Source organism: Zophobas morio, unplaced genomic scaffold (assembly GCF_036711695.1).
Source record: "Zophobas morio isolate AGI-343-1 ecotype UQ-CSIRO unplaced genomic scaffold, CSIRO_AGI_Zmor_V1 ptg000058l, whole genome shotgun sequence".
Taxonomy (NCBI): domain Eukaryota; kingdom Metazoa; phylum Arthropoda; class Insecta; order Coleoptera; family Tenebrionidae; genus Zophobas; species Zophobas morio.
The window spans coordinates 1,868,047-1,892,509 of NW_026972163.1; the positions used below are offsets into that span (position 1 = coordinate 1,868,047).

The following is a 24,463-nucleotide window of genomic DNA, read 5'->3' on the forward strand; positions in this document are numbered from 1 at the left end:
GAACTTATAGTTTGTATGCATTCATAATTTAAAAACAAATCTACAAAAATAAACGTATTTTTTAGTAGACCACAATGAAGTATTTTTATATCTAGCATTCGTTCAAATCGGGAAATTATATGCTTATTTATACAGTGTCAAAGGTTTTTGTTAGTCATCCTGTAAATATATCATATAACACAGTTAAAATTCCATTTTGATTCGTGTATTTGTAAAATAAGAAAAAAATTGGACAATTAAAATAAACACTACTTTTCATCAACTATTTTTAAGTAGTAACATTACAAACAAATGGTATCATGTTAAAAACATATTTATTAAATTTCACACATCAAAATATTTAAGAAAATAAACACTATCCTGGACCTACAATGTTTTCAATTATCGGCATACATACGATTATATTGCATTAGCTCATTGAAGTTCACTCGCCATAACACAAATATTATAAATTCATGTGAGAGAAATCACTGGGCAAGTAATAACAAATTAACTATAGAACGTATGTTCTAGTTTGTATTATGCTTGCAAAAAATATAAATAATTTATTACAAGATCACAATCTGATAAATACCCAGAATAGTTCAATTTAGTGCACACCTAATAACTGTCATTAAATGCCCTAATAAAAATGCAGCCTTAACACGCAACCATTCAAGGTAAATTATACTTAACGTATGGAACTTCCACATCGTTTCCGTCAACATCGTTACAACACAATTCAAACACTAATGCTCGGACGTGGGATTCCAGTTTCTTCTTTGAAACTCTTTTTACAATTTCAGACATCGGTAATCCCAAGCGTTCTTGTGCTTTTGCTTTGGCCATAAAAAATGAATACAGCATGCACACTCCTTGTGACAACATCGTGATTTCCAAACCATGTTTTTCTTTGAAATATTCAAGAAATTCACTCAACGTCATTTCTCCATCAACTTCAAATCGGTCCCACAATGTCCATTCTTTTTCGCAATACTCCAATTTGGGAGCAGCGATAGGCTCTGAGAAACCAAAGAAAGGCAAAGCCAGATTAACAAAACCATTTTTGAAAGGATCCAATGATTTCAGGCTTCTTGCTAATTTATACAGTTCTAAACAGACAAGTCCTCCAACGACTGAAGTGGTAGTTGCAATTGCTGGAATAATCTTTCCAGCGATTAATTTTGACTTGTGTCTATCAGCGGGAGGGATTTTATAATTTGCAGCCCTCAAATTTGAGGCGGCTACAATGAAGTCCATGTGCAAATTTGTGTCGTCGTCTTTTTCGAATTCTAATGGGGTTAATGTGAGGCTACCTAATTCAGATACCGAAGGCAGCTCGTCCTTCAATTGACTCACTCGGTCCAGGTCCACGTTAGATCCGTTCGTCATCGCCATTTGAGAATCAGTGACGGCGATTTTTACACCAGACTTGGGAACGAATTTTGGCACCTGTAAAAAAGTTCTTAAGTACTAACGTAAAGCATAAAAATCTTCGGAAAAGTACAGCATATAAAAAAAAAACCTGTACAATAATATCTACATCTGGATAGAAAAATTACAACGTTTTCATTACTATGTATTTATAGTGAATATTTGTTAAAAAAATACTCTTCGTACGTGATAGTATGTAAAAAAAAAAGCTTAATATGTTACAATATCAAAATTTCAGTAAGTTGTCAATGAATTTTAATAGCAGAAAGTATAGGCTGATAGTAGTGGAAGGTATTTTTCGCAATGAAAAATCATTGAAGTGAGCCACTTTTTCTCCACAAAAATGTTAGTTATTTCAAATTTCTCAACTATTCAACTATTTTCGCAACAAATTCATGTCAATATTAGTTGTTAATTAGTTAACTCAAATTTATCGCGACAACTTTAGAGTTGTAAATATTTTTTGCCACTGTACTACTGTCCCTCTCATTAGCAATAAAATTGTATTATTATTATTACTAACCGTAACATTCTGCACCATTTCAGCAACACTGGCGCGATCCCTGTTTTGTGGAATGCCATAGACCTCGGCCTTCAGATTGGCAGCAGCAAAGATGTAATCCAGATGTAATGTCTCGTTAACGTCAAACTCTAACGGTTCTGGACATCTCTTAGGTCCTGACCAGAACAGCTGACCTGTACTAGTCAATTGATCCGGCGGGAAATTAAAAAGTAGTTGTTTGATTTGATTTGAGTATTGTTCCTCCCAATGATTACGTGCCCACACCACACAGTGTTCGAATTTTTTTGGTCTATCATCAACTAAAGCAATTTTAATTGATTCAAGTACTTCTACTGGTTGAACTCCAGGCAGTTTAATAGTACGTTCCAAAAATTCTGGGTCCGTTAAATACTGAGAAGCATTTTCAGCACTTTGTTTGAACAGTCCTTCAAAGTTGTCGCGAGCCCATTGCAACGTGTGTTCAATGGCATTGGGGAAGTTTTTAAGGGTGCAAATGGGAATACTTTTTTCAGGGGGATCTTGTGATGAACTGTATGATTCAGTTAGGAAAGGCACTACAACTTGGGTGTTGCCCTTAGTACCCAAGGTTCCAGATTCTAACAGAGGTTTTCTATAATAAACACAACGTCTGTCCATATAAATACGAGCGTCTACATTATCTAATGCGTTAGCAACACCGTCCAAAGACTCGAAGAAAGTGTCGTCGTATATATTTTCAGTTTCAGGGCCGACTCTATTTTCATGTGCAACAATATTCACATGAGGATTCATTTTCTTAATAACCTAGAAAAAACAAACAGACTAACGTATTTTTCGTAAAGTGAAAACACTAAAAATGCATACAAATAAGAATCATACACACACACAAAAAAAGAAATGTTTAAATAGACGAATTAATATCTGAGTATAACTTACCTTAGCTGCTGTCCCCGATTTGGGACGCTGGACATCGTGCGGTCTGAACAAAAACTGTCTGTTCAAATTAGATTTCTCAATAAGATCCATATCTGTAACTGTTATCTGACCACCTTCAGCACCCACTCCCATCATAGCAAAATTTTTAAGCAATTCACATCCAATAGCGCCCGCTCCAACCACAAAATATTTCAAACTACCCAGTTTCTTTTGGAAATCACTTCCGAAAACGGCAATCTGTCCATCATAACGAGTACCTTTAGGTGCTGCTGACTCTTCGGTGATTTCTCCAGCTTCTGCTGGTAAACATTCAATGGCATCAAAGTACAACCACTGATAAATGGGATGAAATTTGCCTGAACAGGCTTTCATGACTTCCTGCGCCACGACACCACCGATGGTGGCATTAATCGGATTTAGATCACCCGCACATACTTTTGCAAATGTTTCTAACAAATTAATGTTCACTTCGTTATCGTTCCCACCATCCACAGCCAACGATTTTGCCAAAGTTAAAAATTCTGCTGCATCTTCAGTATTCCACGGTTTTGGTACCGTGCCGTGCTTTTCCACATACTTATGTAATGCAGTAAATGCTAAATGAAGCTGTTGCGGATGTTCAAATTTAGCAAAATCGGTGATTAAAAATTCCGGACTTTTTGTTGATTCTTTTAAGGATTTAAAAGAGAGTGTTTTGGGCATCTTGACTTGCGACGCAATACCACCTCTTTCGTATTTTGAGTAACCACTTGTGTCCCCAATACTGAATGTGTATGGACCCAAAACTTTGATTTTAATTGGTTTACAGTTGTTGAGTTCTGTCATTCCTTGAACTTCGGAAAATGTTACGTAGTCACCGTCTTCCATTCCGTGTCGCGTATCATCGATGCAGGTTACAATTCCTAAAATAAAAACAAATGTCGTTCAGAGATGAAAATGTATAAACATACCAAGATTAGATTAAGTTTTGTGTTAAATTAAATTAGATCTGTTGAGAAAAATGGGGAACTGCAAGTTCGTGAGAAATAAATATTTTGTGGTAAAACAACTAAATAACCATCACCATTCCAGTAATAATAAAAAAAATCATGCTTTTATCCACTGAAATACTAACGTAGCTTTTAACTTAAATATGTGATCTAATTCCGAAATTGTTTTATTTTCTACTTGTATTAAGTGATTTCATATGGAGCTAATATGAAGTGATTTACTCTGACCATTCCTAGGATTAAATGTAAAAGAAGTTTTTGTCCCAAAAAGCTAAAAACTGCACCTAATGTGTAACTATACATCTTTCTTGTACTATGTTCTTCATTTGACAGAATCAAAGTGTCACTTCAATCTCTCCGGTATTAGTTAGAATACAAAAAAAAAATAATGCTCTTAAGTTATTTACAGAGAACTCCCTTCGCTCTTAAAACGCAACCTATTCTGCATACATGTTATAGTGTCTTCTTCAATGAGGACTTTCTAGGATTCTTTTCATTAGGATAAACATTTTACTTTTGATACAAACATGTAATGCAATACTATTATAACATTACTCCGTTCTATGAAGTTCAAAGTATATTTTTTGAAACGATGTTATGAATAATAATTTTCGACCGTAGCTAGCTACTACAATAGAGTAGCTAATTACAATAGAGTCCATTTGATGAATGGCCAATTTCATGCCTTCCCGACGTTCAATAGTTCCTATGATATAAAAAAGTAGACTTCTAACCTTGAGGTCTTGTTTGTTAGCAATTTTATTAAAACAGTAGTTTACGAAATTACTAAATCTACTGTAAAATTCTATGTGTACTTTCAAATTATCGTACAATTAGTGAAGCGCTGAACAAAATTTGTCGATTCAATCCCATCAAAGATTGGTTAACAATATCTCAAGTTTTTGCAAAGCAAATCCTCATTAAAAATAAAAAATAATATGGTTCTATAGCTATGGTTTATTAGTTCAATCCAAGGGCGCTATATTAATACAACGTCGTCGGTTCGCTCCTACTGGTTATGCAGATTTTTGGAAAGAAATTTAAAATTGTACAAGATTTTTAAATTTATCTGAAACTTCACAACTGATTTCTATAAAATTCTGCAAGCGTTTTAAGATTATCGTGAAAATTTGTTTGTGGGTTCCTTGCAAAAACTTGTTGGCATCATCTTAAAATTTTGTAAAATAAAAATCTTATGTACTTTACATAAGATAACACAAAACGATGTATTTTATTCCTTACATCAAAAATGACAGTATTTAGGTATTTATCAAAAGTGATATATTTGTTTCCACTAAAAAGTTGAATACATTACAAAATTGTATTTAAATAAATTTCATTTGAAACACACAATACAACATGTTCTTGCTTTTTGTAATAATACTCCTACGTGTATTTAAACATATAAACCTTATGATAATAAATAAAATTTGTTAAATTAATAAATTTAAATGATGTTAGGTAAAAAACGAGACTTGCTTAGTTTTGGTCAAGCGTCACATTGAAATGTTTTTCTTTTTTCATAACTTTTCAAAATTCAAAAGGTTCAGCACACACTAGAACCCAATTGTCTCATCGAGGCAAATTAATCACAAAAATGTACCTAGCGTAGGTCATAGTTTTTCTTCCAAGCTCAGGAAAGTCGTTAAATACCACGACCGGCTTCGCACGACCGTAGAATAAATACACTACGATACATCCATATATCCCTGATCAGCGACGTTGGTTTTGAAAACGTAAAGTCCCTAGATTATCCAATCTAGGAACTTTATGAAAACGTCGTTTCTATCGACATCTGTTCGTAACTGACATAATTAATAAAATAAATTATACTTATCGACTCTACATCTAAAAATTTTGTATTATTGTCATTTACAAAGCACTTGTAAACGAAAAAACCTAAATTAACTAGAATGACTTTCTAGTACACGGTAGAAGAGCTAGATGTTACTTTCCAAGATATAGGGACCGGCAAAAAACGTCGCCATCCCAAGCCGCTAGTATACCAATCTATCTAGTCTAGACTTATATATCTATGTCTAGTATACTGCTCACTCTGTAAAATCACACAGAAACAGTATTCACGATCAAAAAGAGACACAAGACGTTGTTTTCTGTCTCTATCATATCAGAAGGTCTTTGCGCATGTACACAAAATCACAGCAGACAGTTAAAACACCGTGGTTATGAACCAACATGATTTAATTTAAATTAATTAGAATTATGGTTGATGATATTAATTGCAAAGTTTCAAACAACTGGTGTTATTTACGTTAGCAAAATTGATAAAGGATAAAGCAAATATCTTGACACTGTTGATATTTCGAGGTTTTGTTTTCACAATGAAACGAAGCAAAAGTGAGTTTTAAAACATTAATTTACTTCAAGTTTTTTTTTAATTTTGCTTGCATCACACTACCAAATTATTTCAAATTTGTAAAAATTATTCCTATAATTAGTATGTCTGGATCGTAATATGTCGCATTCTGTGAAATAAATATCTATGTTTACTTTCCGGTTTTTTTTTGACAGCAGACATTTTTTGTTGTTATTATGGCGATCCCACTTTTTTTGACAAAATTTGACATTATAGGACCAAGAAATTACTATTCTCATGTAGCAACCGCGAAAATTTTGTATCCTCGTAAATATTTAAGATTCCGGTATTATAAATCCATCAAAGGATGGCCACGCTACTTGCAAATGTTGAATTGGAATTTACGTCTCGACAAAGATAGCACGCGCTACACTTCACAGTTTCAAAACGGTTTCCCCCACATTTATGGTTGGACTATATACAGACTCAGTCATTTCTGATCACGCGGTACATGTATGGAAAATTTTGGAAGTCAATTGCTACAATTTTTATCTGATCACGCGGCACAAGTCTATCACTGTCTAGTGCATGGGTTAAGTTCCTCTCTTTCCAATTCCGGGTACAGGTACAGGTACTTTGTGGCGTCGTCCATCTCAAAAATGGAAAAACCACAACTTCAAAATATTATTTCCGTACATGTAAGTTACAGTAGCATTATTTCTACATATCCTGTATATTACCCTAGGTATTTATATGCAACATTTAAATAATGCAAATTACCGAAGTTCTATTGGACTCGTTTGACATGACATTAAATTTAATTCACAAAGTAAGGTGAACAAAAATGATACCGGAGACAAAAAAATCAATTTACGTTCATTTAAAAATTAATTTCAGTTGCAGAGGGAGTTCAAAAAACAAAATATATAGACGGGTCCAGAAAATCTCGACGTCAATGCCATTCAACTGTCACAAAGTGTAAAACACCGTAAGTATTGTATTTTTTCGTTTTGTTTTTTTTGACACTGCATGCTGACGATGGATGCGACATGACAAATCTTTTAAACTTCAAACGTCAAAGTGACAATGAAGCAGTCTACATCAAAATTTTTAAAATGTCCAACAATGACATGCAAGATTTTCTGGCTCCAACTATATAACAAAATAAATACCACCTTCATTCCTTTGCTGCATACTTTACATATTATTTAAGCGTAATTTTTTTTTCTAATAATAATAGATTGTAAATCGAAAATGTCAATTTTTCATATTGACTTACTGTGTGAATTAGTAAGTCTACAGATGTATTTAAACAAAAATTACCGTGTGCATTCAGTAGTAATGATTTCATTTAAGACGAGAATTCAGTAACTATGTGTGTAGATTAGATTGGTATGATTGTCAGTTTTCAGTGTCAAAAACTACTTTCTGGATAATGAACACTGTGACTGCTAGAAAATATTCCATTTGTTAACTTTTATACTACTATACTAATATCACACAAATTTTTTCAAGCATTATGTAACATATCTTAGCATCACTCATAATTCTCTGAACTTGTAAAATTTGTATTGATGGCTTTTTGCAAATAATATGGAACAATAAAAGTATTATGACAACTATCATGCATTTTTTTTCCTAGAGCTGACCTTACCAGAAAGTTATTTAAAGTATTTGCAATTTTATTGTTTTATAAATTTAAATTTTTCTACTTTTCAAAAGAAGTTACACAAGATCAAAATTTCAATTATTTTGATTTTTTAAAATAAGCTGAACAAATGAATACCAAGAAAAATTAAATAAATACAATCAAAGCAGTTATATCTTATCTCTTCAAGCCTCATAATTACTGTTACTACATGATTGTGTCTAATAAAATCCTTAAGCAGCGTGACTTGGTGCATGATTTAAATAAATGAAAATAATTGAGCAATCATGATTCATTTTATAGTTAGTTCGTAACTGCCACCCTACCTTCCTTGTCATTGGAAACATCAGCAATCATCGCTGATACGGTGGGTTCGCCGTTTATATCCACAACCGTGAAGGACTCTCCGAAATCGCAGAAGACCTGTGCAAAGATTCCCCTTGTATCTGCGACAATCAAAGCAATGTTATTAGCATGAGTGGTCTCGCTTATCTGCATCTGCTCAGCCAAAGAACTGCTGGTCAACACGACGACTCTAAACTTGCATAGGAAGTCTGGCGTAAGGGACCCGGTGTACGCCTTCGTGGGCACGTAGGTGTTGAGCTCGGAGAGCTGTTTGCAGCACACTTCGGCTCGGTTCTTGCCCACGTCCGCTTCGGTGAGGTAGAATTGCGAGCTCAGGTCGGCGACGGTGCAAACGGCTTCGTCGTGCAGCGTGACGGACTTGACCCCGCCGAGGATGACATTCTTGGCGACTTCGACACCGAGCCCGCCGAGGCCCGAAATCAGCACGTCGCTGGAGGCCATGCGGCGCATGGCATCGTGGCCCAGGACGTACAGTTGGCGCGAGTAGAGGCCCTCGTCGATGTCCTGGGCCGGCCGCGTCGACGACCCAGAAGCTCCATTGTTCGCCATGTCTGATGAAATCGGCAACGAATCAAGCTTCCGTTTCTTGGCTGGGGGATCGACGGAGCTTTCTGCGATTTCAGCACTAGACATCGGACACACAAGAACACAGTTTGATTAGTTGTGGTTCAATCGGTCGGATTGCGCGCATATATTCGTGTATTCGAGTCAATCGCCCGGTTTCTCACAAATTGTACATCCACAACGCTGACAAATATCACACAAAGAGAAGTCAAACCTAGTGCGCATGACGCATTGCGTGATTCATAATTACGAGCGGTTTTTACAAATAATAATCTGTGGAATTCGAAACGCGGTAAAATTCTAATAAAGCGGAGGAGACGGCGAACAGTTTACGAAAGAGCGCACTGACACCGACAGATGTGCGTATCAGCAATACACGTTACACATGATGAAACATTTAAATCGTGGTTATTTTGACATCCACAATAATTTTGAAAGCTTGCAAATCAAAATGAGTACCGAACGCTAGTGTTCTGTTACCCACGCATCTTCCTCGGCGACTTGTGATTCTTCAATTTTTATTAACTTCATAACTCCATTACTTTATCGATGGAGAACGAGAAAAAAAAAACAAATGTAATAGTTTTCGCATCACGTAAGCTGGAATTACCCACGTTTTATTTATTCCTGATTTTTTGTCCTTTTTGATACGTATGGAAGTAAGCAAGATAGTCATCTATTTACCATGAAGTTATTCTTACCTGTGTAACAGGAAAACTGCCTAATAATGTGTCTAGAGTACCTGTATTAAAAAAGTATGGACCTTGGAAAATAATCAATAAAAATAAGCAACCAAATATGACATATGTATAAGTATGAACACTTGGAAAGTACAGAGAAAGAGGGACAAAAACGAACTCTGTAATTTGTAACTGATTAGCGACTATCAATTTATCGGTAAATTTGTGTCCATCTCGCGCCGCTACATTTAGACGTGAGTATCTCGCCTGCGCAAAAGAGTGGTGTCGCAATGTTGAATTTGTGCTGTCATGGTGAAAGTTACCGCTTACCGCTATTAATAGATAATTTCACTTTTGTATTACTGGTTGCATATCTGTCGGTTTTGAGTTCCGCTAATAAAACATCTACACTCACCGGCAAAAAAAAAGCGAATCACACAAAGTTTGTATTGAAAATGGTTCCTTTTTTAAACGTTTGGCTACAGTCAATATCAGTTTTGAAAAAATCACACAAAATATACTAATACTAGGTTTTTGGTTCTTTTTTGTACATGATATGAACCTCAAATCTGAAGATGATAAGTTTTTTCCAACAATGAGATTTGCAGTGGTGACGTTTAGAGGGCATTAACAGACTGTTTGTCATTGTAATTTGATGAAAACTGTGTTTTTGTCAATTAACATGAGTATTGTGGCCATTAATGCAGCACGAGCAATTGCTCTTATTCAGGATGGTCGAAGTTAACGGTACGTTGCCAATACGTTAGGGGTATCACAAGTGAGCATTCACAGAACTGTATGACGGTTTAATGAGACTGGATCATACAGCCGAAGACCTGATTCGGGTCGTCCAAAGAAAACATCGGCTCGGGATGACTGTTTTTTAACGCTGACCGTGTTCCGTAATAGGGATACGACCGCAGTTGAGGCCAGAAATCAACTTGAAGAAACACGAGGAGTTAGTGCAAGTGAAAGAACTGTAAGGAAAAGGTTAACTGCAGCTGAATTGAGGGCCCGTAAACCTGCAAGTGGCCCAGAACTTCTCCCACGCCATAGAGTAGCCCGACTTGCATTTGCTCGAGAACACGTTAACTCGGATCTTGCCCAATGGGGCCAAGCACTCTTTACAGATGAGCCGCGTTTTTGTCTACGTTCTCCTGACGGCCGTCAAAGAGTATGGCGAAGAAGAGGCGAAAGGTAGGCTGAGTGCAATATTGTTTCCAGACTAAGTTTTCATGGAGGTTCTGTGATGGTCTGGGCAGGAATTTCTGCCGAGGCTCGCACGGAACTTGTAGTGGTGGATAGAGGCACAATGAATGCTGATCGATATGTAGCAAATATTCTTCAAGAGCATGTCGTACCTTTTGCTCCTTTTATTGGCGATAATTTTATTCTAATGCATGATAATGCTAGACCACATATCGCTAGAGTTGTACAAACCTACCTCGACGAATTCGGGATTTCACGTATGGAATGACCAGCACGCAGTCCCGACCTGAATCCAATTGAGCATGTGTGGGACATGTTAGGTAGACGTATCAGAGCACGTGTGCCGGTCATACAACACATAAGAGATCTTGCAAATGCGCCAGTTGAAGAATTTGACCAATTAGCCCGGGCTGAGATTAGACACCTCATAGAAGGTATGGGAAGACGTATGGCAACCGTAATGCAAGCTAGAGGCGGCAACAGTCGTTAATAATGATATGTTAAGTTGTCTTTTGTTGGTTTAATGTAATGGATTTTCTGGTATTTTTTAATAAACTCGTAATTGTTGCAACTTCAGCGAAGGTCCCGTTACCTTCTCATCTCCTTTGTCCTAGATAAACTAATTTGTCTTATAAATGTGACGCACACCAGAATTTATTGAAGATTTCTACAAAAATACTAATGATTCGATTTTTTTGCCGGTGAGTGTATAATAATAAAATTAAGTACTAGGAATATATTTTTTAACTAATTCAAAAAACAGTTGCGCAAATTCGCAAATAAGTTTGTTGGTTTGTTCCAAGCTCGTTTAGATTATACTTCATTTTTTTAAAAAGCGAAAAAAAATCACGCAACCGAAAAAACACACCCTCTTTTACAACCGTGCCTATAATTAACGAGCTGTTTTCACATTTTTTAAAAACTTTGCGTCAAAGTCTCATATTAAATTGACAAGTAGTGACGTACTCCTAAGAAAAATAGAAACAACGACGAGAAAGGAACTTTTATTACATCAAAAACATGTGACTGCATGGGGACTGCCAATTAAACAAAAGACGAAACACTGGCCAACACCTCCGTGGCAATGCTTTATATGCAATTAATGAAATATTATTATTAAGACCCACCACTGACCCGGAAATGACCGGCATTCAGGCAAGACTTCTATCATTACGGGTACTAAGACCAAGTAATGATATGAATTGATTAGATTAACAGAACAACTTTCGAGATTCTAGAATTACAGCATACAAATTAGTCTGCTATTATTCTCTAATCTCACCCCATCCCCAAAAGTCCAGCGTAACTACCGACCATTTATCCGCGCATCACATGAAAAGTGACCTACACTACTCTGACCTACTGGTGCTAATCTAATCTGACTGACATGATCAGACTGTTCAAGAAACTTACGAACAATATGACATGTTCCTAACAAAACAGCTTTTTGAATTTTGACAATTATTGAATCATTCAAATGCAAAGACTTTAAATTCTCAACTAAGCTATTTGGAACTACACCTACATTAGAGATAACTAAGGGTAGAATTGAAATTTTTTTAAGATTCAACATGGATTTCATTTCTATCGATAATTGTAGATATTTGGAAATCTTGGTGTCGTATGTTTGAATAATGTTGTTTGTGTTAGGAATAGCAATGTCAATGAGAATGGCTTCGTTGGTGTGTTTTTTGATAAGTATGATGTCTGGTCTGTTAGCTGTAATGTTTAAGTCTGTAAGTATTGTGCGATCCCAGTATAATTTGTATTTGTTATTTTCAAGGAATGGAGACGGAATATAAGTGTAATAGGGTGTCGTATCTTCGATTAAGTTCATAAGTGTTGCTAATTCTTTGTGAATGATTTTGGCTGCGTTGTCGTGTCTAGCTTTGTAATCAGTTTGTGCTAGGATGCTGCAAGAAGAGATTATGTGCTGGATCGTTTCAGGTTTTGCTTTGCATAGGCGACAGCAGTCGTTTTTTATGTTCGGATCTTTGATGATGTATTTTCTATAATTCTTGGTATTGATTACTTGGTCTTGAATAGCAAACACAAATCCTTCTGTTTCGGCATACAAACTTGATTTTTTTAACCAAATCAATGACATCTTCTTATTGACATGATTTTCTTCTAAGTCTTTGTAGAATTTTCCATGTAGTTGTTTTTGTTTTAGCCCACTTATTATTTTATCTATTGTGTGGGGGGTGTGGATTTCTTATTATTATTAATAAGACCCACCACTGACCCGGAAATGGCCGGCATTCAGGCAAGACTTCTATCATTACGGGTACTAAGACCAAGTAATGATATGCTTTGATTAGATTAACAGAACAACTTTCGAGATTCTAGAATTACAGCATACAAATTAGTCTGCTATTATTCTCTAATCTCACCCCATCCCCAAAAGTCAAGCGTAACTACCGATCATTTATCCGCGCATCACATGAAAAGTGACCTACACTACTCTGACCTACTGGTGCTAATCTAATCTGACTGACATGATCAGACTGTTCAAGAAACTTACGAACAATATGACATGTTCCTAACAAAACAGCTTTTTGAATTTTGACAATTATTGAATCATTCAAGTGCAAAGACTTTAAATTCTCAACTAAGCTATTTGGAACTACACCTACATTAGAGATAACTAGGGGTAGAATTGAAATTTTTTTAAGATTTAACATGGATTTCATTTCTATCGATAATTGTAGATATTTGGAAATCTTGGTGTCGTATGTTTGAATAATGTTGTTTGTGTTAGGAATAGCAATGTCAATGAGAATGGCTTCGTTGGTGTGTTTTTTGATAAGTATGATGTCTGGTCTGTTAGCTGTAATGTTTAAGTCTGTAAGTATTGTGCGATCCCAGTATAATTTGTATTTGTTATTTTCAAGGAATGGAGACGGAATGTAAGTGTAATAGGGTGTCGTATCTTCGATTAAGTTCATAAGTGTTGCTAATTCTTTGTGAATGATTTTGGCTGCGTTGTCGTGTCTAGCTTTGTAATCAGTTTGTGCTAGGATGCTGCAAGAAGAGATTATGTGCTGGATCGTTTCAGGTTTTGCTTTGCATAGGCGACAGCAGTCGTTTTTTATGTTCGGATCTTTGATGATGTATTTTCTATAATTCTTGGTATTGATTACTTGGTCTTGAATAGCAAACACAAATCCTTCTGTTTCGGCATACAAACTTGATTTTTTTAACCAAATCAATGACATCTTCTTATTGACATGATTTTCTTCTAAGTCTTTGTAGAATTTTCCATGTAGTTGTTTTTGTTTTAGCCCACTTATTATTTTATCTATTGTGTGGGGGGTGTGGATTTCTTCGGTGTTCGACAGATTTAAGGGTGTGTGGTTCAAATCTGCTCTTGTGATGGTGCGAAACATTTCATTTCTTTCCGCTCGCTTCAAGAAATACTTCTTCAAATCTGAGATTTGTCTCTGATATAAGTTTTCTAAGTTCTGGAAACCCCTTCCTCCATTCTGTCTTGGTAATGAGAATCTTTCAATCGATGATTTTGGGTGATGCCTTCTATACTGTGTGAAGATTTTCCTTGTTGCGATGTTTAAATTTTCAAGATCAGTTTTGGACCATTTAATGACTCCAAAAGAATATGTTAACAGTGGAACGCAGAATGTATTTACTGCTTTCATTAAATTTTTTCCATTTAACTGTGTCTTCAATATTAATTTTAATCTCGCTACGTATTGATCTTTCAACTGTGTTTTCGTTTTGGTATGATTGATGTGGGAGGATTGACAGAAACCCAGATATTTGTATGTATCGTTTCGTTCTTGGGCTTCAATTATTTCCTTATTAATATTAATATTAATATTATTATTATTATTATTATTATTATTATTTTTAGACCCACCGGTGGTGCGGAAATGACCGGCATTCTGGTAAGACTTATATCATTTAAGTTGTAATCGAGTCTATAGGGCGGCTGGCTACTTTTATGTGTTCTCAATTTTAAATTCTATAAAATAGCATAACCACTCCGCCACTTGTACGCGTACATACTAACATACTTATGAATCCGGGTTGAGTTTTTACCCTAAGCATCCAGCCTTTTGTAAAAAAATCAAAAATATATAACATTTTACAATTTAAATTTGAAACTGCAAAATCGAATGCTCTGCTGAAACCCTGTAAACGTTTGACGGTTATCGAAAACATGGTAAATCGTAAATCAAAAATTAAAAATAAGCAAAAAATGATGAGTCTATACTTGTGATTTACCTTTTCATTCATTTTACTTTCTGATTCTGAGCTAAGTATGGTAATCGAATCCATCGGGCGGCCTCCAGCGTACGAAAAAAATGGTGTTCGGTTTCCGTCCGTCGTCTGTGTGTCTGTCTGTGTCGATTTTTATTTTTAGTATTCGAAATTACGGGACCGATTGTTGTTAAATTTTTTATGTATATTAGGGGTATCATGTAGATGGTAAAACGCTAACCAAAATTTGGTTAATCATCCCCATCAAAAACTTTGGAAAAAAAAATCAAAATTGTGTAACATTTTACAATTTTCTTTGAAACTGTAAAACCGAATGATCTTTAATCTTGGATCGTAATCGTAATCGTTAATCAAAACTTATTCCTTTATCCCCTCAAAAAAAAAAATGATGATGTCATCTCAAAATTTTGCCGAATAAATCCTCTCTGCACTATACAAAATATTATAACTCTGTACTTCTGGTTTATCAATGCACTCACAGTTTTTAGAAGTACTCATAGAAGGTGACTCAAAAAATTAATGATTGAGAGGCAATGTATTGTATCAATTAAATCAAGAACGACCACTGCATATTTGTGGTACCGTAGCTCCGAATAAACCTATTTCAATGAGAGTTTTTTTGTGTCAAAGTTGGTTTAATAGGGATGGTTCTTAGCTATGTTTGATTATAAATCACTGGAGTCATTTCAAGATCATCAATTCACAACACAGTTGGTGTATGAATCAGCTCGGTTCGCAAGAAGCTGGGGACAGCGCGTCAACCGTTGCAGCGAATCTTAACCATTTTAAAACTTCTGCAGTTTTTAAATACTAACACTTGTGAGCTATGACTTCATGCTCATTTTCTTTTCAATGAATTGCTAAATATAAATTTTATCTAACGTATGACGCATCGAAGCGATGGTGATTTTAAAATTTGTTAAATCAGACCCAAACGACAAGATGACAACGAAACACAAAGTAAAGGAGGATTTGATAATAAACTTAGATGCGTTTGAAAATACGTTAGTTATGTCTTCACTTTATACATTATTTGACCGACTTAAAATTGAAAAATATAAGTTTTAAATGAGGTGCACAAATAAACAGTCGTGTGTTTAAATGTGAAGTTGCATGAATTGGAGTGAAAGTAAAATTCAAGGTAACCAAATTGAAAAGAAACTCATCAATTAAGTAGACCTTATTACATGCTAAAAACTACTCAAAAAGTTATTAGCAATGAGTTTCGACCAAAATTGTCAATTTTGATAGGCTAGAGAACAAGGAAAATATAAAATTTATTTCACCGTCATCTTGTACGTATGTCAAGACCGTAATTAGTCACCTTTATTTGCTACCGCATTAGAGAAGTATATTATAATAGATACATACATACATACATACATACATACATACATACATAGCATGATTAGCATGTACTAATTAGGTACGTACTTACTCTGAATGCGATTTTTTAAGAACTTTAAAATTCCAAGGAGTAATAAGCACACAGTTAATGTATATGTCATTAATAAACCAACTTCTAGAAACTGTGTTTTCTCGTTGTTTCGCATTATTCTGTAATAAATTTTACTAATTAGTTAATATAATGCACACTTTTAAATGTGACACTTGGTGTCACCGAAGTTTATGTTCATTTTATGATATCTTGGTTTGCATACACGTCATCCGTCATATAACACACATTTCCTTGGACTTTTTTCTCGGGCAAATCTAAACGGCTGTAACTATTTGACTGTTTAGCTTCCAAAATTACTTGAAATACCACTTTGCTAAAAATATTCACATGTGTTTGGAGTTTACTTCGTTCCCGCTCCAGCCTTTTTTTTAATGATCAAATCAAGAGTGGTTCATCCTAAGTATTTTCCAGAAAATTTGAGAATACAGTTAATATTATACTGAACTTATTCAAACTGATATAAGTGTCCTTCTTAAAATGTTGAGAAGGTCCACTTTTTTTCTTTCTATTATGTACGAACAGAACGCGGTCTTACAGATTTAATAGTGCACAGTATTAGATACGTGACACCATAAACTTGTAGGAAAATGCTTTATAGTGTTTTGTTTTGTCTTTTTTCTCTGAACTTTGCCGATGTGTATGCTTTTGAATAATAGAGTCTTCTTGATATTTGTAGGTAGGTATATCTAATTTGTAAAACTATGAAAGATATGTTCTCTAACTGCAACGGTCATTTTCTTTCCACATTGAAATCTGCAGGTTTCTTTACATAGTAGGTACGTCTAATTTAAGACCTTTAGCTGGTGCTTCTTTTCCATTATAGGAAGTGTACGCTTGTCCACGTTCTCTAACTATAGCAGCTTTGTTCTTCTATTCTTGTTCAATTCTTGTCTTTTTTTTTGTAGTCTTTTTTTTCAACGCAAACGTCTTTTGTTTCTTTCGGTTTTTTTTTGCACTGGTTCACCGTGTACTGGTCAAAGGATATTGTAAACTCTCGTTCGCTACATATTCGTCACAATTTCAGTACCTATGTAGAAAACATGTTGCATGTTAAATCTAACAGGTCAATATGAAGATCTTTAGATGTGTAACGCTGATTGGGTAGAACCACGAGGCAGAACGATAGAAAGGGAATTAGTCTCAAACCCTTTTAAGTAACTGGTGAACATCGACCACCTTGTAAAATTTTATGACTTAAGCCGCTTAAACCAAAGCACCCTTATAAATCAAACTGGCTATTGTAAGCTTTATGGACTCGAACCGCAAGGATTATTATTGTCCATTGTTGCCATAATGGAGCTGTGAACTGAGTTAAGTTAAACAGTAGCCAGTTTGACTTATAAGGGTGCTTCGGCTTAAGCCGCTTAAGTCATAAAAGTTTTACAAGGTGAAGTTACAATACACTTTTTCGTAAAAGTGAAGATGAAATGCAAGATTACGACTTCTAACACAGATAAAGTGTGTTAAATTGCTTATTACGAGACTTTAAAGTGTATCATAAATTTTTGTTTGTGTTTTAATTAGAAATAAATACCAAGTGGGAATGTTTGTAACAAAATATATTTCATAATTAAAAATAAACTTTTAGCATCCTAAACATAATTATTCAATTCAATTTTTCCCTGTAGTTATTGAGGCTACTGCTAATAAACTTTAAGGTACAAAGTGTTTTTAAAATAATCCTACATAAACAGTATGTATTATACATATTTAATCTATAGAAAAAACAAACCTGAAAATTTTCCTACTAAAATATACTATATTTATTTTAAATATCCTCTTCATCTGTTAGAGAAATTATACTTCCAAAAATATGTGAATTCTTCTCTAATTTTTTTACACGCTTAACTGAATCACCATTTTCTGACAGTTGTGAAGAATTTCCCTCAGCAGATGGTTTTGCCACAGAAAAACGTCTGTTTGTTAATTCTTGTTGTTCTATAGTGGGACTGTAATTTTATTTGGTGTTGTAATTATCAGAGCAAACAGTTGCAAGACAAACATGGAATAATTAAGGAAAAAGTCAAATACAAGCAAAAGTATTAAACATACAAACTAAACAAATAAATCATTAAGCAAAATACCTCATATGATTTGTTTGCATTGGAGCACTGTCAGAATCTGAACTTTTTACACGAACTATTTTTGGGTCGTTCGGTTTTTCTTCAAGCGACTTATTTCTGCGATGTCCTCGTCTGGGAGTGTGAATACTAGAATTGTAAACAGCATATGCTTTTATTCAATAAATATAAAGCAATAATTACTCTGTCCTAATTTGCCTTTTGTCTAATTCTTTCTGAATAGATTCGGGTATAGGCAAAGGTGATTTTGAACTTTTTTCGAAATCTGAATTTGACCAAGTAGTACCTAATTCTGAGTCTAGGCTATTGAGGATTTCTGCAGAAAATGCAGGCCTGGCTGGGATTAGTGGTGAACTGCAGCAAACTCTGAAATTAAAAACTTTAATACTTTAATACAAACGGAAGCGAAAGCACGTACGAATTAACCTCTTCTAATTTCTTTAACAACCTTTCGTTTTCTCGGCAAACAACTTCATGATCTCTCTGAAGCATTTCTCTTGATGAAAATAATTCAGAATTTTCACGGCGCAACGCTTCATTTTCAGTCATATATAAACGGACAAGTTCTGCTAGTTGTGGACCTTCTAGTTTTGCTAACTGTTCTAGGTCAACGTGCGGTGGAGTTATAATAAGTCTTCTTTCTAAAATCAATATGTATTTACTTTGCTTTACTTTTATTAACACAGAGTTACCGACGAAGCGTGACAAAACACATAGAGAAGTTTTCGTATACTTTTTATGGAATTTACTGCTTTAGTTTATCTAATAAAACAAACTTTTTGTACTTTTTACTTTCCGAGCTAAGGAAGGATAGTAATCGGAGGAATGGACACTGTAAAGTAAAAACCAGCGGCATAAGCTGGTTTTTACTTTACAGCGGTTATTTCAAAACGAAAATCGTAAAATCAAATTTTATCGTTTTTTTAAAGAGCTGGATTTGTCGAATTATACTTAAAGGGAGAGGGAAGTTCTGTCGAAATAGCCTTCGACTAATTTTTTCCTCAAGTAAATTACTGCTACAATTTATCTGAAGTTGACACCTTTGACAATTGTAGAACCAACATAAAACTATTGGTCTAAGTTTATTTAGACAGAACTTCCCTCGCCTCTAGAGTATAATCAAATAGGTAAATGCAGTTTCTTAGATAAATTGTAATATTTTATTTGGCGAATATTATTTTTAATTATAACGATGATGATAAACAAAAAGCACGTCATGCGTATGTTTCAAGTGGGTTTTTCTTAATAAAATGTTGTGATGACGGTATCAAAATTTTGGTAGGGAAAATTGCGTGTGTGTGTGTTGTATTCATAAAATTTCAGGAAAATGATATAAACGTTTTTATTTAAGTAATCAATAAAATAAGTCACTTTATTAATTTTTCAACACATCCTATAGAAGCAGTTCTAGAAAATACGAGTATGATTATACTGATAAGTAAACTAGAAGGTAGGATTTACGAGTATGTAGAAAATTTTAAAATGGCGTCATCAAGGTTTTAGAAGGAATAAACAGAAAAATTTTATTAGAGATTTAACATATGTATGAGCGACATCCTTTACGCGTTTGCAAGACTCCAGAACAGGCGTTTTAGTTTTTAGTTAAATTGTAAAATGGCGTATAATTTTGAAAAATTTTCCAAAAATCTAGATGTCCAAGGTAAAACACAGAATTTATCTAGCGAAAATTTTGGAATGAACCTTTATACAATAATATTATCATAATACACTTACGATTTCAGAACAATAAGTTAAGCAGACTCAGAAATTATGTATTTAATAAAGTCGCCAACAGACGATAGACAGATGGAAACGGGAGAAAAACTTTTTCATAATCCATGAACTACGAAATATCAAGGAGACATGAAATTAGTCATTCGCCAGTTGAAGAATAGAGTTGTAGAAATAATAATAATTATAACAAATTAGCTACTTTTGTGGTAACAGTGGATGCAACAATTTTTACTCTAATTAATTAAAGGTAAAGTTTCACTAGTTTATAATGTATTAATGTATTCTCATTTTATGAAACTTACTAGATCTTGTTTAAAACATTGGTCGAAGATTGTTTCGACATAACTTCCCTTGCCCCTGAAGTAGAATGAAATATATCCAGCATTATCAAAAAAAAAATATGATTACGTCATTGGCATTTTTGCAAGGACACATATATCAACTTGGGTTGGTGCAGTGTAATACTAATAATAACAGTATTGTAATTGACTCATTCACTAATTTTTTTGATCCACTTGTGTAAGCAAATCTAAAAATTATGAATGCAATAATAAATCACAAGTATAGAGTCATCATATTTTGTACATTTGAGATAGATTTATTCGGCAAAATTTTAAAGTGACGTCATCAATTTTTTGGTGGGGATAAGCAAATATTTTGTGATGAAAAATTTACAATGCTTATGATAACTTTAAAACATCTGGAAGATGCAGCATTCGGTGTTATAGATTCAATGTTAAATTGTAAAATGTTGTTATAAGATTCTGATTGTTTTTTCCAAAAACCTGGACGTTTCAGGTAAAAACTCAACACCGATTCATAAACTACACGTGTAGAATTGTTATTTTATATAATTTAAAATCCATTTACTATCTACAATGTTGAGGTGACATCATCACATTCTTGGTGCGGACGATTATATAAAGTTTGGTCAGTATTTTACCATCAAGATGATATTCGTAATACACATATAAAATTGGACAATCGATCCGGTAATTTTGGAAATGATCTGTCTAATAAAAATTGACACAGACGGTGGACGGACAGACAGACAGACAGACGGAAACGGGAGACCTGTTTTATGCTCGGTAATTAAAAATATCAAAACGATTTCGTAACAAATACAAGTGGTAGTTTCTTTTAAAATCTTAATGATAACTCTCGAGTCATACGCTTTTACTAATCATTGTCTGATTTTTGATATTTGTAATTTTTGAGGCGTTTAGCGACGCCTGGGCCTGACTAGCATAGAATATCACGTGGTACCGCGTTCCAATGCTGCAGTTTTTAAAAAAGAATAAGACATTCATATGTTAGGCTACAAAAGTGTGAAAGAAATAGTCTTAAGTCTAAAAATTATTGGAGGTATAAAAGCAGAAGCAGGGTATGCGGAAGTTCGAAGTTCTCACCAAATTTTAAGGAATCTGAATGACATTTTAATTTTTAATGATGTATACATTTAAAATAATAATAAGATAATCATGTCCAACGTATATGTATATTATAATACCTTAACAAATATATTTAGAATGTTTAAAATGTTACAGTTTGTTACTTACTGATTTATGATAATCAAATAAGAAAACCTAGGTAACTCAAAATTCAAAATACATAAGACTACAACTTCATGAACAATTTTTTCTTTAGAAACGACAAATTTATTTATTTCGTTATCTCGAATTATTTAGCACAACCGCTTCAGTTTGTTGTCATGAAATAAGAGATAAACAATGAACAACATACTGGTACGTATTTTCTTATCTTGTTAGTTCAAAGATAGTGAAAAAAAAATGCAAATATTTTTTTATAAAAACCTGTTATTTAGAGTGCAATGGAGATTTTTAATATAGTCCATTTTTACTAAAAGATAACGTTAAATTGAAGAATATGTGCTGATAGATAAAGATAACATGGTTTCATAAAAAACTTTAATACCTCTGGTGGGACTCGAACCCACAATCCTCGGCTTAGGAGGCCGATGCCTTATCCATTGGGCCACAGAGGCTCGCAGTTTTAGTTAAAATTGTTTAGAAAGACTGAGAATAGTTTAAAATTTAATTTTAAAAACCAACCTGTTGGTAAATCTCCTGTAGTTGACCCTGAATAAACGTTTAAAGCCGAACGTAAATGTTCGTTTTCGCTTTGTAGTACAGTCACTTCTCTTTTGAGACTGAGTATTAAAGCCTCTCTAGGATCCTAGAATAGCAAAAATAAAACATAAAGAGGTATACAAAAATGTGCGCAGTTTTATAATGTGCATATTTATATTAAAATTACCATCAACACGACTGGTTTCGTTCTAATTTTTTTCGCTCGGGCGGCATAGCGCAAGGTGTTTAAGGTTTCGCTAATGTTAGATCTGGCCGGAGATATACAGGCGATCTGAAAATAAATCATTTTATTATTAGGTTATATTGATAACACACTTTTCAACAATACCATGAGTGTCACTCCATTTCCCGCTAATGAATCTGCTAATAACTTCGTTAACTTTGAGTCTCTGTATGGTATATGCGAACTCTTCCGTTTAGTGTCACTTAACGATGAGATGCAATACCCTAACAAATATAAAAATAGTAAAAACGCGAAAACAGCTACATTGTCTTTTGTTTTACAGTCATTATTTTCTTTAGTTTAACAAATGCAGTTATAAGATAATATTTTTTATATTTTGTAAGTAATTTGGGCTGTCTAACTGCATGCACTGCCATGTTTAAAACTGATTTAGAAGTCAATGATTAATTTAAAAAATCTGTGGATAAAACACTCAGTTGCAATACACTTACAAGCTTCTGTTTTCAGATGAACACGACTATTTAATTGGTTTAATTGTGTAGGTAATCTGTATTTGTTAGTAAGCAATGAACTACTTTAATTAATGTGATAAGGACTAATACGCTCACAACTGATAATAAAACTGTTGAGAAAATTAGTTATTAAACTATTATTGACTTCCTCCAACGTATTGACTTTTATAAGTGAAAAGTGAAAAGGTCTTTCATCGATAATGCATGTTCCATTGAATCTGATATTTGTTTCACGAGTTCGAGTAATTGGATTCTTACGAATGACAATGAATATGCATAATTTACTACACTGAGTGTTTGTCTTAACTATTTATAAATGAGTTTCTATTAGTAGCCAGTTTTTTATACATAAATAAAACAAACAAAAAAGTGGTATTTTTACCATCATTCTTAACCTAATCTAATCCAATTTATTAACTTACCAAGAACCATGAGACTTTTATTAATATTATTTGCTTCCTCTAAAGTTTTGCCTTCACTTTGTGTCTTTTTAGTCATTTCACTTCCTGCCAAATCCACAAAATTAATTTTACCAGATCTAGACAGAAAAACTCCACCTTCCGCTGGTTCTTCAGACGTAATATATACCGTAAGAATTGTATGACTTCGACTATGACAACAAAATTTTCTAATAATCGCTTCGGTACAACGAATAATTTACGTACCTCGAAAATTCATTCATATTGTGTTTTCCAATGGCTCGATTTCGTAATCCCTCTTCTAAAACTGCTATTAAATCGTCCAATTCTTCACAATCGACAGTGAAAAGGTTTTCAACAAAAAAACCTCTAGCTTTTTTACTCCACCGTACTGCAAGAGGTTTCCTTGCACTTCCAGGATTCAATAGATCTATAACCTGAAAAAATTAAAATAAAAAAAAATGTTTGCATCGGCCGGGAATCGAACCCGGGCCGCCCGCGTGGCAGGCGAGCATTCTACCACTGAACCACCGATGCTTACACGTAGCATTGGTCTATTACATGATTGTAAGCCCGGTTACGCCAAACGTGTTCAAAAATTTGTGTCAAGGGGGTGGTTGTCTTTTATTTTATTGTTTTTTTTTCGTATGTCGCAGTTTTTGTTTCCGTGTTCGAGATAATTGTCATTTCAATGTCAAACTCACTTTAAAGGTTGTTAATTCGCAACAGTCGATGTGACAACCGGGTAACAGCTTTCAAAATTCATTTCGGAAACGACATACGAAAAAAGCAAAATCTGGTGACACAACCCTCTTGACCTGGATTTTATTTAGACACTCGATCTTAGCCGTGCATAGGGGAATGAATGGCAACACATACCAAAATTTTAATAAAAGACGGAAATATTATTATATTACACAGTAAAAACAAATATTTGTGCACCTATTATGATAAAAAAATAAAATAAGTCAACAAACAATGTTCAGTATTTCCACTTAAAAACTTTCAAATTAAGTACTTAGTAATATTGTTACTGATACATTTTATGTATAGTAATTCTAAATTAATTTCTTTAATGCCTACATAATTTATAAAAA

At 34.1% G+C, this 24,463-nt stretch overlaps 2 protein-coding genes, 1 long non-coding RNA gene and 2 other non-coding genes across 8 annotated transcripts in view; 1 reads left to right on the top strand and 4 right to left on the bottom strand.

Moving 5' to 3' along the window:
- Nucleotides 1–297: 297 nt before the first annotated feature.
- On the bottom strand, nucleotides 298–16,434 carry LOC135143390 (ubiquitin-like modifier-activating enzyme 1). Of its 4 annotated transcripts, none has more exons than XM_064075242.1 (5): nucleotides 16,301–16,434; nucleotides 8,132–8,796; nucleotides 2,852–3,753; nucleotides 1,937–2,719; nucleotides 298–1,431 (listed from the first exon to the last, which is right to left on the bottom strand). In XM_064075242.1, the coding sequence occupies exons 1-5, from the start codon at nucleotides 16,417–16,419 to the stop codon at nucleotides 655–657; spliced, it is 3,246 nt and encodes a 1,081-aa protein (XP_063931312.1). In that variant the 5' UTR covers nucleotides 16,420–16,434; the 3' UTR covers nucleotides 298–654. The 4 variants fall into 4 exon arrangements, with proteins under 4 accessions (XP_063931312.1, XP_063931315.1, XP_063931314.1 ...); XM_064075245.1 differs by having other exon boundaries at nucleotides 16,305–16,384; XM_064075244.1 differs by lacking the exon at nucleotides 16,301–16,434 and adding an exon at nucleotides 9,437–9,592.
- LOC135143344 (uncharacterized) lies at nucleotides 6,665–7,747 on the top strand. The gene is made up of 3 exons (XR_010282764.1): nucleotides 6,665–6,855; nucleotides 7,055–7,145; nucleotides 7,570–7,747. It is a non-coding gene; the product is annotated as an uncharacterized LOC135143344 (long non-coding RNA).
- Nucleotides 16,435–17,918: 1,484 nt separating the features above from the next.
- Nucleotides 17,919–24,463, bottom strand: part of Klp54d (Kinesin-like protein at 54D) — a 30,691-nt gene continuing 24,146 nt past the window's right edge. The window contains exons 7-15 of the mRNA XM_064075246.1: nucleotides 23,613–23,803; nucleotides 23,370–23,557; nucleotides 22,580–22,698; nucleotides 22,418–22,522; nucleotides 22,213–22,336; nucleotides 18,825–19,047; nucleotides 18,590–18,772; nucleotides 18,410–18,535; nucleotides 17,919–18,274 (exon numbers count right to left, since the gene is read on the bottom strand). Coding sequence (XP_063931316.1) covers nucleotides 18,094–18,274; nucleotides 18,410–18,535; nucleotides 18,590–18,772; nucleotides 18,825–19,047; nucleotides 22,213–22,336; nucleotides 22,418–22,522; nucleotides 22,580–22,698; nucleotides 23,370–23,557; nucleotides 23,613–23,803 — 1,440 coding nt within the window. The 3' untranslated portion in view covers nucleotides 17,919–18,093. The remainder of the gene's footprint in view (nucleotides 18,275–18,409; nucleotides 18,536–18,589; nucleotides 18,773–18,824; nucleotides 19,048–22,212; nucleotides 22,337–22,417; nucleotides 22,523–22,579; nucleotides 22,699–23,369; nucleotides 23,558–23,612; nucleotides 23,804–24,463) is intronic.
- Trnar-ccu (transfer RNA arginine (anticodon CCU)) lies at nucleotides 22,073–22,145 on the bottom strand. Its single transcript has one exon. It is a non-coding gene; the product is annotated as a tRNA-Arg (tRNA).
- Nucleotides 23,833–23,903, bottom strand: Trnag-gcc (transfer RNA glycine (anticodon GCC)). Its single transcript has one exon. It is a non-coding gene; the product is annotated as a tRNA-Gly (tRNA).